The 17,662-nt window shown below is 38.4% G+C and overlaps 1 protein-coding gene across 1 annotated transcript in view; it reads right to left on the bottom strand.

Moving 5' to 3' along the window:
* The window catches only part of LOC103042905 (kelch-like protein 29), a 153,251-nt gene that overhangs the window by 95,337 nt on the left and 40,252 nt on the right, over positions 1 to 17,662 (bottom strand). The window contains exons 4-5 of the mRNA XM_049463972.1: positions 3,835 to 3,982; positions 2,794 to 3,324 (exon numbers count right to left, since the gene is read on the bottom strand). Of these exons, the coding sequence (XP_049319929.1) occupies positions 2,794 to 3,324; positions 3,835 to 3,982 (679 nt within the window). The remainder of the gene's footprint in view (positions 1 to 2,793; positions 3,325 to 3,834; positions 3,983 to 17,662) is intronic.

Below are 17,662 nucleotides of genomic sequence, written 5' to 3'. Positions count from 1 at the left end.
CCATATCTATCTCGCGTTCTGTATTTTATGTTTCCCCGAGGAGCACTTTGTGATATTTATGTGGGTTTACGCATTTGAACCACTCATACATATATAATGTTTTAACCTTTCTTTAGCCCTTAGTAGAAAAGGCTGAATTCATTATTGTGCTTTTTAAGACAGACTGAAATACTTTATGTAAATGACATTAGTTTTGACTGGCTTCCCTGCAGTGTACCTAATTCAAATAATACTTTTTATCATTTTAAGATACATTTTTGAGCTAAAGTATGGTAGATTGCACTCTTTCTCCTTATCACTCTTAGGGTGATGTCGATCAGCATAAGGCATCTGTGCATCATAGTGTATCGGAAGGTGTTTGTGTATCGGAACAGAGTTGCTGCGCTTTCCTCTGAGCGCTGGCTACTCGTCAATGCTGTATCAGCAGCAGTTTGAAAAGAGGCGGTGGCTGACTTAACATGTGTCAGAGGAAGCATGTGCTAGTCTTAACCCACCTTGTGTTGTGAAATCACTAGTAATAGGGGGGATATACAGCTGAGTAGCAGCTGAATGGGTGGGACAATTTGCGTTACTAAATTGGGAGAAAATAAAAATAAATAATAAAAAAAGCTAAAAAAATAAAAAATAAAATAAAATACTGGAGTGTCTAGTCTCTTTGTAAGTAATAAATATGTATTTTGCCATCTGCATATACATGTGTAATAATGGATATCAACATCAGCCTAGAATTTCCATTCCAATTTACATTACTCAGTATAAAAAGTATTTTACTTATTTCCTCATTTCCACTGCAGGAGGTAATGGTTTTATGCATGAAGGGAAATCATCTGACTAGTTTTAACAATAGGAGCCACTTAGAGTTCTCCAATATAAAAAATAATACATTATAAGTAATATAAAATAATCCTTAACAAATCAAACGTTTTACCTGGGACCACATATCCAAGCCAAAAATGTTTAAGTTCCTTTATTGTAATATTATTATCGTATAAAGAGTGTAGCATATTCAAACTGTAGTATTGTAAAATGTTGATCTCATTTCTTCCGAGCTTGCTTATCGTCTCTCTGGGACAGAAAGATTGATAGCATTGCATTAAAATGCTGCTAAAATATGTGAATGAATCAGGTTTTTAGATGCTAATCTCCTGAGATGTGTATGATTCGTGGCTGGCAGGAGCACTAATCACTGCTCGTGCGGCGGGGAGCGGGTCAGGGGCTGACTGATGTGTCTCTTGTTCTCTGAAGAGCGCAGGGGCGGAGAGCTGCATCCTAATGGCTGCCGCTGCTGCTGCCGCCGCCGCCACTGTCTCTGCCAACCCGAGCAGGCAGCTCCTGTTTGGAGAGTGCCGCTATAAATACATGGCTATGATAATTCACTCCAGACTGGAACTGTCAGAGGTAGGACTGGCTCGCACTAACGCGCAGGCTATTATGAACAGGGATTGAATGTTATTAATGAAGGCTGCACTCCACACTGAGGGGGAGTGCGGACAATCGGCCCAAATTAATGAGCTATCCGCTCGCTTCATTTAATCACAGCAAGCAGGGTTGAGTAAAGCAAATTGCCAAATGGGTTTACCACTTTATGCTACTGATCATGGAGTTAATATCGAATTGTATTACTGTTAAAACACTAATCATGTCCACGGCTCTGGTCGTCGATTTTTATTTGTTACACGGTTGATGTCAGAGGGCTGAGTTTATTTATTTATATTGATGAATAACCAATTCATTTTTCTTTTTTTTTATTTGAGGAGGTTAAGTATCTTGGAGCATTCTGGAGGTTGCACGATCAGACTTGATGATGATCTACTGAATGGACTTTCCATTCTCAATTACAAGCTGATAAGTGGACAGCAAAGCTGCTCCCGCTGTCGCCGCCGCCACCTTCACTTTACAGAAGACTAATATTTCTAGTGATGCAACATGACATGCAATTTAAAGGAGAGGCAGCAGAACAGATTTTTTGCCTGTAGCTCAGCAGAATATCTAAAACATTTCACATAGAGACAAAAAGCACATACAAGCACTGCCACACTGGCACTCTCCTGTACTGATTTCAAGACCAGCTGCTTTCCATTTGTATAGCAGGCTGTGATGGAAGCCATTTAAAGTTTCAATGATGAAACATGTATAAAAAAAAAAAAGATAATTTTTGCTTTTTTCCCTTTTTGAATACTCCGTATTCTGTATCTCGACCAGCACCACGAACAGTACACATGAAGTAGTTTAGCAGCTATAATACAGTGAATAAAGTGAATTAGCTATGGTAGACTGAGAACGTACATCTACTGCTGATTGCCACTACAGGCTCTCCTTCACTGAAGCATCAATCAAATCATTCACTGAGCGGGGAAAAAGTATTACTGATCGCCCACTACCGTGAAAAGTGTGTTAAACTCATTAATCTCTGTTTGTGGAGCATGCTGTTCTTCACAAAGTTATCATAATTGCATTAGTTGAATTTTGTAAAAAAAAAGAAAAAAAATCGAAAGGAAAACAAGTAGAAAAGAAAAACAACCCCCAGTGCCACCATCCACTTGGAGAAAGAGAGGAATGAGTGCCTTTATTGAGAGCAATAGTCAGGAAAGTAATAAATGTGTTCAAGATGATCAGCTGTACTGGCTCAGATAGTGGGCTTTCTTTGTTATTACTTCAACACTATCACCAGAAAAAAGAGAACATATATATATATATATATATATATATATATATATATATATATATATACATTCACTGCAGATAAACTTTTACAATTACATCTGAGATGGATGAAACTTCGGGGTGCTTTACCTTTTGGATGATAAGGGTCTGTGAACTCATACTTCCCCAGGCCAACAGTTCGGAGCATCTGAAGACCATTGGCGGTCTCCTGAGCGTTGGGCGTTGCGGCGGGCGGGGGCTGAGTGGCTGCTTGTCCGTTAGTCAGAGGGTGGTTGTTGCTGGCTAGTGTGGTAGATGAGTGCACCATAGGGTGGGCCAGGTGACCGTTGCCCAGCACTGTGTGGACAGGGTGGGTGACCTGGCATACTCCGGGCATGGGGGACATGGCAATAGGGGGCAGGCTGCTGACGCCCAGCGGCTGGCTCTGTACGTTGAGCACCATGCTGGCCAGAGGCTGTGAGGGGGGCTGGGGGAGCTGGTAATGAGTGGGCAGGAGCGGATGAGGTGGAGGAACGGGGGGCTGAAGAGCAGGAGTCGCTCCGATAATGGGTGCCTGGACAGTCACTCCCTGGCTGTAGGCCGGAGGTTGGGGCATCCCATAGGTGTGGGTCAGTAGACTTGCCTGGCTGACTGTAGCCACTGTAGGAGGCCATAGTGGACCTGAGGAGAGAAATAAAGAAAAATATTTTACAGCCTTATCCTCCAATGTGTGTGAACTATATGAGTTTTTATACAACCAGTATAAATTGCATCAAAGAAACAATATGTATTTAATGTATTTTCTGCAGCGGGAGTGGATTCCATGCACTGCCCATTTCCCAGTCCTATTTTTACACACTGGGTTGTCAAGAATGGAACATAAATAGTGAAAAAATACTGTGTGCTCCAGCCATGCCACTCTTCTAAAGTATGTCTCTATTCTGACTTAATTTAGCTACAAATGTGATTACACTGTATCTTAAACTAATCCTGTGCTCATTCATATTTTTAGTTCCTCAAGCTGGCAACCCAGGTGAGCTTTGCATCTGAGGAGGCGGCATGGCAGACAACTCTCTCCACTGTTTTGATATTGGACTATTAGAGCTATTTTACACAGTGAGAATTAGTTATTTAGTACATATCGTTGCTTAAATTACATTAAGAAATGTTTAGGGTTATTGCTTTTCTTACCCGTGTTATCTTTCTCTCTCATCTGTTTGGTTGGGGGTTCATCTGTGTCCCAAGGGGTGGACTGGTTAATGGGTGTCTGTCCCCACCTGACGCTTGGAGCCAGGCCAGGGCCAGCGGTTTGGTTCTCCCCCACTGCATGCACCGAGACCTGGACCAAATAAACCAGAGCACACCAGATAAACAAAACAAAGCAAGCTTTAATTATCATCTACATCCTCAATTACACCCCATATGTCAGACGGTGGTACATCATTTTGCATTGTTAATATTCCTATCCATTCTGCTCTTTTAATTATGCTGCTGTTCTAGATTAGTGCCATCAATAATGTAGGAAAACCCAAGGTCGGCCCCCAGCAATTTGACTTGGTGAAAGAAAGTGGGATCTATAAAGAGAACATTTTTACTAATTAATTCTTATCTGCTTTGCATTGACTGTAAATCAAGAGTGCAGACGTAATATGAAGAAAGCTGATTCACAGTTATGTAAAGGGATTTTTATAATTCCCATGCAAAAAGTGCACAGTAAAACAAGAAAAACATGCAGACCTATTTTAATAATAGTTCTGACTGTGGGTTTTGTGCGAAATTAACTGCCTGCACTGGTTAAAATAAACCATATGCCTGTGTTATGCTGTGCTGTGCTATTTTTTGACAGAAGTGTACAGAAGGTAAGCGTATAAAAAGTACAAAAAAAAAAAAAGAAAAAAAAAAAATATATATATATTTATAAATGCTGAATTTAATTTAGGAATTTACAAAAAGAAATTTTCTGCAGGAATGCCCCAAAAAAGTCAGATTTACTAATGGAAAGAAGGGGCACCCTCGCCAACCCTTCCTAGATGGACGCACTGTACATGAACAGTAATAAAAACTGTACTGTTTTTTGGAAGTGTTTTGAAATAGTGTACAGTTTTTGGTATGCTGTTAGCTGTAATGTCGATTATGCAGATAAACTGATCACAGCATAACATCAAAGTTGATCGTGAAATAGTACATCAGGGGACGGCCTGAGAACGTTCACATCTGTTTAAGTTGTGACGTTTTATCTTGTGAGTAAGGCTGAACACAGGCCAATGTGCTCATGGCAAGACTACATGAATTATTGACATGAGTATAAAGGAGGCCTCAAACTACTGTATGACAGATGAACGGTATATGACAGAGGATTGTGTCTGGGAGCGTCTGGCAAGAATTGTCCATGCAATCATGTAGCCAACCCTGGCAGACATACATTCACATCCACATTCAATGTAGGAAGTCCAATACACCTTATATCATCCAGGTCAGTATAGCAATCTTTAGCTTCTTTAGCAAAAGACATGGCAGAAGTCATGGGAGACCTTCCAGGCTCTTCCTAGTATACCTGAATCACCTAAAATTTCCTCAGAGTTAAATTTAATTAAAACCACAAATAAATATTTCCATGTTTGAATTAATGCAAGTCATTATCTGTAATAATTGCACCATCAGAGAAAACATTTTCTTCAATGGGGTAGTTGAGATGCCATCTGAATATCGAATGTACTACATGCAGAAGTCTGAGTACTAGCTAAAAATATTAAAATGATCAACAACAAAGAAAATAGTAGAATATTAAATCAGCAAAATCAAAATATAATCACCAATGTTGCTGAATATTACTTTCCACAAAACATGAAAAACTATAAGTACCTGCTTTTGGTCTCAAAACAGCAGGTAATTAGATTATTATTATTACTATTATTATTTTTCTTCCCTGATAACAAGTGAAATCCTAGTTGAGGTGCTTTAAAAGAAAATGCTTCAGTAGACACCAATTTAAAAACTTTATTCCAAAGAAAAGATAAGAGTGTTTCATTAGCAGCAGGTTTAGTTATTGCTACACAAAGACATTTGAATTCACAGTCCTTTATAGTTCCAATTATTTATGCAGTTTAGCAACTGTGAATAATTGATTACATTTAAAACAGCACACAGAAAAAAGGTAGGTAGGTAGTGTAGGTAGGAGCCTGTTCTATCTCTGCATATAAAAAAAAAAACAAGATCAGTTTATCTGATCATGTACCGCTTATTTATTATAATCTACTGGAATTTGAATATAAAATTGATATAGGGTCTGAGCTTCATTGCTATTCACTGTGAGCCCTCGTGCAGTTATGAAGCATAAGCAGGAGCCAGAAGCTGTAGATCAATCTAGATAACAAAACTGCAACTCTGTATAATGAGGAGATGAATATTCACCATATTGCAACTGTACAGCAACACTGCATTCTAATGAAATGTGATGGGGAAACGGCAAAATAATTTAAATGCATATAAAATATATTCAGTTCAATATGCATATTATATCTGCTCACAGTCTATTGCTTCAGGCTTGCAAAATATACAGAAAAGAGAAAATATTGGGATCTCTGGCTAAATTAAAATACAAACAAACAAATATACAAATAGCAAAACTATTTTGGTTCGGGAAAAGTTACACCTAAAACATTCATTAAAATCATCTGACGTACTGTCCTCACTAACACTCTTCTCACCAAATGCAATATATTCCTCAAGGCAATATTTTTAAAAAAAATTTTAAAAATCTTGATTCATTGTAATACATTGCTCACCAAAAATATGTTAAAACTTAAAAAAAGGGTACATTAATTAACAGTATTACAACATTAATAAACATTGTTGAATGGTTAAGTAATGCTTATAAACTAATAAATAATTGACACTAGTTAAGACATTTAAAACATTGATTAATTAAGACATTGGTTAAATATTTGTAATGATCAATAATATCATAACTAGTGTCAATTAATAATTAGTTGAGGCACTCTGATGTAAGTACTATTAATTATTGTTATTAATTATTGTAGTGTTAAATATGACGTTAAATATCATGTGTTGTCCCCCAAGTCTCCACATTTAGGCCACAAATTTTCTGTCTGTATATTTTTCTCAAATTTCTACAAAATTTCTTTTTTTTTTTTTTTTTTTAAGAAAATTGGTAACTTGTGTTATTAGACACAGATATTAATTCCAGATAAGATATACATTTTCAACAAAAGCTTCTTTTTTGTGACAGCTAAAGCTATCAAATACACAACCTATCAACTGAAGGTCGGTAAGCATAATTTAACATCATGTTGGATCCAAAGAATGTCTAATTTCCATTTAAAAACCCTGTGTGTTAAAATTCCATCCAAACAAAGACAGCTGCCCTTGTGAAATAACTTGTGTCTGTTGTATTGACTGAGTGACTCGCGAAAAACTTCTTGATGATCAAAGAAGCAAAAGAAAACAGAACAATGGTCAAGGCCTATAAGCTTTCAACAGCCAGAAGAAAACAACAGTATCACACTATCGAACTCTGCCTGAAGCCCAAACTACTAAAGAAAATAACTCGAATGAAGACAACATATTGCTCCAGCGCTCCACTGCAACCGCCTTAATAATGCAGGCCTGTCCACTAACACTACCAAGCCAAATATCAGAGCAACGTCTAAATGTACAGCAATATGTGACAGCAGAGCATAACAATAGAAATATATTACTGAGACTATAATAGCACAAACGACAAATCAAATGGGTCACTGAGTAGGGCTGTAAAATAATCCTAGTTTGTCTTTATTGCAATGAGTTGTCACAGAAAAACACACTGAAAGAGCTACAATAACACAGAGAACTTAAGCAAATAAACCATGATAAAATAAAAAAAAAAGTTTTAACGATAAACACAGCTGAGCTGTGATAAGTATGGGTTTTTCACAATAATAACATCATATGACATAACTAGACTGGAGGCAGAGCGAGGTAAAGGGCCACAGAAAACTTGAGTGCGGCCAAGAGATTAAAAATTTTGAGGAGATAAAATTAATATAATATTATAATTTATTCGACAGTAAGGGTGTGACGAGATCTCGTGCCAATATTTCTCGTCAGGCTTAAACCTGTCTCGTGGGGCAAAAAAACAGTTAAGTGTGGACTTTTTAAGAGGGATCTGGCAACCCAGTAGCAATAGCGATAGAGTATGATGGCTGTGCAGTGAGAGCAGCTCTCAGCAGAAGAGGAAAATTCAGGCATTTGCATAGAAGATGCTTCTGCTACTTTTATGTCTGGCTGCATTTTGGCTCCAGTGGAAACAATAAACGGTAACAGAGTGACCAGCAAGACACAAACCATATGTAAATACTGTAAGTAAATCCTACACGTTTCATAGGCAGCTGTACTAATCCCTTAGCTCTGTACTGTATAAAAAAAAAGTTCTGTCTCTGTTTGCACTTCAAGCATAGTCTTAATATGACTGGTTATGGTTATGCATAGTTAAATTACAAGAGATTTAGTAGAAAAAAGCCCAAACCATAGTCTTAATATGACTGGTTGTGGTTTGCACTTATTTATGCACTTTATAAGTTTTATTTTTATTTTTTATTCTTATTTCTATTTCTTATAGAATCAATGTGTGAGAGAAACCAGTCTGTTAAGTTTGCGTTAACTTATATGATTTTGTCAAGTTAAACTCAGGCAGTTTTCAAGCCATTTTTCATTTTTGACGATTTCTTTAAACTTTTATTTTTAAATATCGTCTCGTTCTCGTGAATGCAATATCGTGTCTCGTCTTGTCTCGTGATATTAGCGTCTCGTCACACCGTTATCCGACAGTGTTATCACAAATCACATTATTTGTCTATTGTGAACATCACAAAGCTTAATAAACACTTCATATTACAGCAGACTGCTGCGGATGTTTGCAAAGCTGTCTCTCAGAAACGGAACTACAGATCACATCATATCAATGTTTATTTTCCTCATAATGTCAAGTTCTGTTTATAGATAATTACAGATAATCACTAAATGAGTCATCTGCATCACCATGGAGAAGAATGTTTGTGCTGTTTAATACTAAACTGAAACTGACATTTGCATTTATGCTTTCCTTTGTGTGTTTGCGTGACAATTAGTCATTCAATACAAAACAGGTCCGTTATAAACACACACCGCTGTTTGTGAAATATTCAGCACTCATGTACAATTATGTAAGACTGTTAGGTGAAGAACAGCTTTTGAACAGCTTTTCAATTCTATCCCCAGGCAAAAGCAAGTCATTCCCACTTGTGAGAACCCACATAGGTGGTCTGATTACTGTGAGGTGACCTTCTGTAGTTTTAAAAAGCAAACACCAGGAGTCCCTGCTGTGATATAATAAAATAATAACCAAAATTGACATGAAATTCACCACTGGTTAGTGGGAAGCTTGCTTGATGTTAGTGCAGTCTCCATGCGTTGGAGTATCTAGAAGAACCTAGAACATTTCTACTGCTAGTATTTAGTTGTAGTAATTGTAATACTGAAAAGAAGACAATATTTTCCAATGGTCCAAATCAAATTTTAGTATCAAAACACACCATCATATTTGTAAAATCTGAGTAAAGGAAAAGTTATCTTTTTATCCAATCAGAACAGTGGGATATAATGACACTATAACACTGCTATCTAGTTTGCTGGGCTAAAACGCAAAGCTACAGGGATCCGAGTGGTCCAGCTGACAAAGTCACTGCCACTACGTTCAGATCCTGTTCATGTAGCTTGCCATCAGCTGCTTACAATCGGCCTTGCTCTCTCTGGGTGGGTAGATGGCGCTCTCTCCCCACATCACTCCAAAGGGTGATGTCGTTCAGCACAAGGCGTCTGTGAGCTGATGTATCAGAACCGTGTCGTTGTGCTTTCCTCCAAGCGCGCTGTGATGCTACTCGGTAATGCTGCATCATCAGCAGCTCAAAAAGAGGTGGTGGCTGACTCCACATGTATCGGAGGAGGCATGTGCTAGTCTTCACTTTCCTGGTGTTTAGGAATAACTAGTTATAGAAGGAGTCCTAATAAGTACGGTAAGTAATTAACAGTCCAAACGAAGTAAAAAAGTAACAAAATTAGAAAATCAATACAGTATTGCAAAATAAAATATTACAATATGATACAATATCAATATATCTACACCTTTAATAGTAATATGATTTTGCATGTATCTACGCTATATCTATCCATCCAGGAACCCAGCCATCCATTTTCGTATCCCCTTTTTTTCTGGTTAAGGTCATAGCGTGTCTAGAATCATTGGGGCAGGAAGGCGGGAACACTCACTGGACAGGTTGCCAGTCCTTTACAGGGTATCACACACACTAGGGGGTGAATAATATGGTGAAAAAATGTGATGAGGGAAAAAACGCTGCTGGATATAAAATTATTGATGTGGAATATGATAAATTATTATTTAAATGTATAAAAACTAGATAAGTTTAAGCTCCTTAAGTCAATTTCCATTTGAGTTTACTATTAATCACTGCATTATCATAGACTCTCTATGTGTTTTTGTAAAAACTCATATCGCAACAATAAAACAATAAAAGACAATTTATTCAACAGTCTTAGACTCCCTCTGTTGCTGCATAATTGCAATGAAATGTAAGTTTGCTGTTATACACGTTGTTATTGCAGCTCTTTCAATGTGTTTATAGTGAAAACACAACAATGAAAATACGATTTTTCCCTTTTTATGCCACCCTTCATGACGATATCATCAGTGCTCAAAGATCACTGACCCAACTGCATATTTCATTACAGATAGAATAATTAGTCCCCTTTAACGAAATGAGTTGCAGTATATTTTGAATAAAAGTCCCTGTAGTCAGCGTGGGAAAATATCAGAAAAGTGTTTAAGGATATGCTGCTGCTGTTACAATAAATATTGTGTATTGTGAAATCTGTATTGGAATACTGTGAAATGTTATTTTAATAATATACATATATGTCTTTGCAGTTTAAAGTAAAAATCACACCTATTTAATAATGTGTACAATAAAATGCTTATTTGCTCTGATAATGCTACAAAACATTAAGCTAAAAGAAACACAGACAGACTAAAACACCATGCTTTAAAAAATGACAACACACATTTACAGTAAAGCCTTATGGAGGCTAGATTAAAGTATTACATATATATATATAATCAAGTAGGTTAATGAGCTATACCAGAGATTAAGGGAATTGTAAGTTGGCCATGCCTTCTGTCTGACACGAGCCATGCATCTGATCTTAATTGCTCTCATCTCAAGAGACCACTGAAGGAATAGTTTTTTTTTGTCTTGTGTTTAATTTAACACAACAAATATCTAAACACATTTTATTCATTTATGAAATGCCCCAAGACTGCATTTAACTTTCATCTATCCCATGAGGGATGTAGAGTGCATTGAGCTCATTAAGGTTCATAACATTAGTAATGATTACTACCCTCAAACTCAAACACAACAATGTGAACAAGTCAACTGTTCCAGAAAGCTGATACTAAAGAACATATGTATGTAAGAAGTCATACATACTGTAAATAACATGCTAAATTCATGCAGACACTGCAGTCTAATACAGGCCTCTCCTGCTAGCTTAGGGAGACCCAATATACCATGTCTCTACACTCTGCACTAGGGCTGTCCCTAACGATTATTTTTTAAACGATTATTCTAACGATTATTTTTTTCGATTAGTCGACTAATCTATTTATTGAGAAACATATTTAAATAACTATTATTTTACGTTTTAAAGCAAACGATAAATTACTATATTTATATATAATAACAACAACAACAACAACACAAGCCTACTAAACCAAACCCCACACTTATAATCACTTACATGTACAACACGTTTAGATCTATAACGCTAAAAATGGATAAGCTCCCATACACCACAACCGTGTGTTGCACTGTTTTCTGTGACCGCTAGATTTTGTGACCACTGGCAAGTAGTTCTCAGCAGACCGTGAGCACTGGCCGATTCGAAACGTGTTCGTTTCTAATGTTTACCCCGACTGGCCAAAACAGTTAAGTTTAGGGCTGAGGGTAAGGTGTAGGTATAGAAAGCTTCTGTTTTGCCAATGAACGCTCATAACCGTGAGCACTGGTCACAAAATTCCGACGGTGACAGAAAACGGTGTAACACCGCAGCGCCGACGGCTCTAGCTAAAATAACTTAAGGCAGCTAGCTTAGCTAAACACCTGAACTTATGAATAATGCTACTGTTTCTGGAAACTGCGAAATGCCATGCACAAATATAAACCAAAAATGTATAATTTCTGCCTGTGGCAGGTTTAAAACCTTTGGTAGACAGCCTTAAGTCTTTTTAAGGACACCCGCGGAGACCCTGATGTAAACGGTAACTTACTGTGTGACTCTGTTGACATAGTGCTCCTGGATGTTTGCGCTTCAAGTGCTCCTGCATAGCAGTTGTGCTACTGTGATAGACCATCCCCATTTTGCACATATGGCAGAGGACCACATTGTTGCCCTTTTGCGTGAAATGCTCCCAAACTTTAGATGCCCGCTGGCGTTTTTTTGTAGCTGGAGATCGCTCTCCGGAGTCCATGCTCTCCACAGGCACCGCCATGTTTACGACGCGCCGACGCGCGTTATGCAAATCGATGTATTTTCGTAATCGATGACGTCGATTATGTCGACGCGTCGCCCCAGCCCTACTCTGCACACAAGTGCAACATCAATTAACATGCTACTACCATTTCAGTAACACTGATGTGCTAATGCTAGGGGTGTGACGAGACACTAATATCACGAGACGAGACGAGACACGATAATGGGTTTACGAGAACGAGACGAGACGAGATTTAAAAATCAATTTTTTAAGAAAACGTCAAAAATGAAAGCTTGAAAACTAGAGTTTTATTTGACAAAATCATATAACGCAAACTTAACAGACTGGTTTCTCTCACACATTGATTCTATAAGAAATAGAAATAAGAATAAGAATAAAAAATAAAACTTTTCTAGGACTTATATAGTGCAAACAATGAGTGCAAACCACAACCAGTCATTAAGACTATGGTTTGTGTTTTTTTTTCTCCTAAATCTCCTAAAATACCGTTTATTGTTTCCACTGGAAAGCCAAAATGCAGCCAAACACAACTTAAAAAGGGGGGTATGCAGCCTATGCAACGCATAGGCTGCAAACACAGGTATTTTTACAACTATTAACCATACTTGTGCTGGGTACTGATTAAGTATAGGCCTCCCCCTTTGGCTATGCAGTGAACTCACCTACACAATAGTGAGCAAACACAAACACACACAAAGGCACAAAGCAAAATACACATGTGCCCGGTGTGATAAGGGAGCAGTGACTGCTCGCTAAACACAAGGTAACCACTTTGCCTCCATTTACATAGCTGGGCAAATGCTTGTAAACGCACGTGTCGAAAACTGTGCATCTCAGTCCAGCACAGTTTTGCGCAGATGTTTCCAGTTACAGCTGAATTCACACTTTTTATCCCAGAAAAAAGCTCTTATTTACCTTTTAAAAAGCCGTTTAAATCTCTGATTAAAAAGCCAATTACTGTGGTTTTGCTGTTTTCCTCAGGTTTTAAGTGTTCTGCGCTGACTCTCGGCGCTCTTGATTGGTCCGGACACGAGACAGCACGCAGTGTGGGTGGGGTTGGTGACATCATGGGCCCTGCATTGTTTAATATTGCGATATATATCACAGAAAAAAAAGAACATTTGCAATGTATTTTTTTTTCCAATATCGTGCATCCCTAATCAGTACAGCTGATGTAATGAATACTAGCTGCTCTGTTGATGCCCTGAACCATGTGTACTACCCCCGTGAAATTAGTTTTTGCAGGGTGGGATGTGCGCATGAACTGGAATGATCTTTTTACTAATAACAGTTTGGGAGATGTATGTTGTTTTTTGCAATTATACTGGGTGTCAAAATTACGAAATTTTTATTCCTAATTTATTTTTTTATTTTTATTTTTTGCACCTAGTCCCTAAGTAATACATCTTAACCTAACACTCTGTGTATTCAGAAGCAGTGTTATTGATATATTGATGACTGTCTACAATTCTGGTGCCGTACATTCTTGTCTAAACAAACATGTAAGTAAACACTGTGTGCATTATAGAGTTCAGGTCCACATATTGTCTGAGAAATCAACAATGCAATTATTGTGCAGGTCTATTGGGAGCAGCTGGTCCTTAAACTCAATGTTACAGTTACCCTGAGCAAATAAATGTGTCTATAATGCGCAGAAAGTGTCTTTTTTAAGATTGTTCCCTGTAGAGGAGATGTTCCCTTATTTTAAACAGAAGTGCCCAAAGCTTTCCACAATCCAACTATTTCCACAGAACTTTTATATTGTTTGGCTCCCTTACAAAGTGATGCGGTAGGTATTTCTTTTAAAATGGCCCATGAGCATAATAATACACTCACAGTAGGCTAACAACTTGGCCTAAAAAAGAGTTTATGTCCAATTCCAGGCTGGTTTACTTAAGCTTAAGTAGCTTGTTGACTTGCAGATTGTACCAATATGAACACCTCCACAGCACTGCTGGTTTTATTCTTTCCTCAGTGTGCTGAGCTCATGTTTCTTGGGTGTTCTCGCTGGATACATTTCATTTAAATGCTCTTTTTTTTCTATTCGACTCACATTTTCACAAAGACAATGTATATATGATACTGTTTTTCCACTGAGCAAACAATCACAGCTTGCGTTTCCTAAAACCTCATCCCGGTGTGTATGCACACGGATCTTCCTCCTTCAGTCAAATAAGCTGTCTCCATTTGAAGAGATGGCCGTCCTCCACTCTTCTAATCCGCTCGACGCTGGCCAGGCTCTCAGACCCCGATCTCGAAAAGCCTCAATGCAGCATACACGCTGTCAGGCCTCTTATTTGCTATTCCTATCTCTGCTGTTAACACTGAAGCCTCATCCTTAGCCCTGCCATGGGGATGCGCCTACACTGACAAACCGAGGACGGCTGTTGATCCATCATGTGTCAAGCCGGGTGAGGTACAAGCAAAGTGGCTTCTTTTCTTCATGGCGTTCGTAGCTGGCTTCTAAAAAACGACCTGTGATGCGAGTGGACCTCCTCCTCACTGATGCTCCAGGGCTAGCTGAGGCCACTTTTTTCTTTAAATCATGGCTGCTCGAATCCTTCATGCCGGCACAAAGACTCAGAACTCTTCTTCTCTAATTTCAAAAGAAGAACTCTTGGCCGTTTGTCCCTGCCCATTTCCGCCTGGCGAAAAACACTGAAAAAGGCTTCTGACAGAACAGCTTTGTTCCTGGATGAATTTCATCTTCACGCCACATCAACTGAACCCATTTCTATTCTTTCCTGTTTCAGGGCGCACTGGCTTTCGAGGGGGTTAGAGCTTTTTGAGCTGTGAGAGATCTAGGACTTTTTTTCTGATAGACAGACGAGGATCCAGAATAGGGCCTGACTGATATATTGGTTGGCTGATAATGTTAGAACATATTGCAATACTATTTCAAGTTTTTGTTTAGCTTTTCTCCGGCTGCTGATGGCAAGCAGAAAGATCCAAGTCCTGAAACAGTGATCTTTAAATCATAATGACAACATCTTAGTCCACTGGAAAACATAGGATCCTATTGAGCTTTACTGGTATATTCTTGAGGCGATTTCACACCTGAATCCAAACCAAATTCGAATCCAAAGGTTTACGTTACACTCTTTTACACATTTGTTCCAGATTTGGTTTCACATTGCAGTTTAGCAACTGAGCACGCTAAAAAACATTGCTATATTCTGTGACAATGATTGATTTGTTAAAGCATGCAAGTCAGATGCCAGCATTTTGTTTTTCAAGGTGTTGTGCTAAAATCTGTCTCGCTACAAGAAGTTGACTGCCTTCAAGTGTACACATCTTGCAGCAGAATGAGATGTACGTAATTTTGGGGATTTAGGGCCTTCTCTGGTAAAAATGGGTAATTGTACCGAGCATGCGGAAGAATCATTTTAAACTGGGCGGGTACGATGCGTTCTCCTTTCAGAGTGGATGAATTCAACTACACACTTTGTTTTTACTATGAGTGAATGAGCTACTGAGCTCTGAGTTCCCCTTCTGCAGTCTCCAATGCTCCACCAGCTGCTCGTGTTCAGTAATACTGAGTCGGATCCTCTTTCAGAGGCTGCACATGTGACGTAAGTTTGTAAAGATGCATGACCAGGCCAGAAGAACGTCCAGAAGACATCCAGGTTTTTAGAATTAATATATTAGGCTTATCAGGAATGGTCGTTTCAGCACACTGGTACCACTAAACACAATATTTTGTCCCTTCTCCACTCAGAAATGCTCCTGCTTTCAGTTTAGAAGCAAAATAATATACGGACTGCCACTTTAACTAAAGTCACTTTATCAAATGACAGTTTCTGACATTGCTGGTCTTCTGAACTAGCTATTTCAAATACTGATGAGTGTCTTTCAGATCAATGTCTTTTAAGCTTAAATCTCAGCCATTTCATCCCATTTTAACCTCAGTTAACCCCTGTTAACTGCTAAGTGTTTCTGTAATCATATTTTCTCACCACTCTGGACAGAATCTTTGATACTGTCATAACTCTTAAGAGTCAGCACAAGAGTGACAGATAACAAGCAATTCTCATTATTTGCATGGCAACATGAAAACATTCTTCTCTTCTCTCCATGTAGTAAACGAGTGCCAAGTTCAAGTAGCTCTTTGTGCTTTGGCATCCACTGACTGCTCATTTTGCATAATGCCATTTTACCAAATCTGAACGGGAGTGCACTCTGCTGACAAAATGAAGCGTTCTGCAGAGCGGCGCTGCTGAAAGAGGGCAGCCTGCAGATAGAGGCTAAAATACTTGATAAGCTTTCAGGCATCTTGAGACTGGTCCAAAAAAACAAGACAAGTGATGATTAAGGGGGGAAATCAAATGGGAGTCTGTGTGTGTGTGTGTGTGTGTGTGTGAGGGGAGGGAAGAAGAAAGACAGAGAGAGAGAGAGAGAAAGTACAGAGAGAGAGAGAGAGAGAGTGGAGAGGGGGAAATCGAGAGTGAGCAAGAGAGAGATAGTGAAAGTAAAGAAAGAGAGACATGTAGAGAGAGCTAGACCTAGAATTAGTAAAAGAGTGTGATAGAAAGACAGAGAGAGAAAAGTACACAGCATTAGAGAGAGAGAGAGAGGACAGAGAGTGAGACTGAGAGAATGAGCAAGAGAGGAGAGAGTGAGAAACCGAGAGAATGACAAAGAAAAAGAGATAAATTGAGGGAGCAATCAAGAGAATGAGAGAGAGAGAGACTGAGAAAGAGACAAAGAGAGAGAATGAGGGAGAAAATGAGATAAATAGAAAGAGAATGAGACAAATGTTGAATGTCTCAGAGACAGAGAGAGTCTGAGAGAGAGGTAAAGAGAATAAAAGTGAGGGAGAGAGACTGAGAGCAAGACTTAGAAACATAGAATGAGATTAAGAGAAAGTGAAATAGGAGAGAGTGAAAAGAGACTATGAGAAAGAATAATAAAGAAATGAAAAGAACATGAGAGACTGGTTGAGAGGTGTAAAGAGAAAACAACAAAGAAATGGAGGGAGCAATAGGAAAAAAATGTAAAAATGTGCATAAGTGAGAGACACAGAGAGTGATATATAGAGAGACTAAAAAAGGAGAATAAATACATAAATGAGAAAAGACTGAGCTAAGTGGAGGGAATAAGAGACTGATAGTTAAGTAGAATGAACAAGGGAGAGAAAGAGAAAGAAAGAGAGACTAAAAGTGAGAAGTATAGAGAAAAAGTGACTAAGAGATGTAGAGAGACACCAAGGAATGACAGAGTATGAGAAAGATATAACCACAGAGAGGCATGTAGAGAGAATGGGAGAAAGAGACTGAGGGAGAATAACATATGAGAAAGTAAAGTGAGAGAAAGAGAGAGAAGAAAAACAGAAAAATATGTAGAGAAAACAAGAGACAAACGGAGAGAGCTGAAGAGAAAATGAAAGAAGTACAGAGAATGAGAAAGAGACACATA

Source organism: Astyanax mexicanus, chromosome 14, assembly GCF_023375975.1.
Source record: "Astyanax mexicanus isolate ESR-SI-001 chromosome 14, AstMex3_surface, whole genome shotgun sequence".
Classification (NCBI taxonomy): domain Eukaryota; kingdom Metazoa; phylum Chordata; class Actinopteri; order Characiformes; family Acestrorhamphidae; genus Astyanax; species Astyanax mexicanus.
This window is presented reverse-complemented; position numbering and strand designations above follow the sequence as displayed.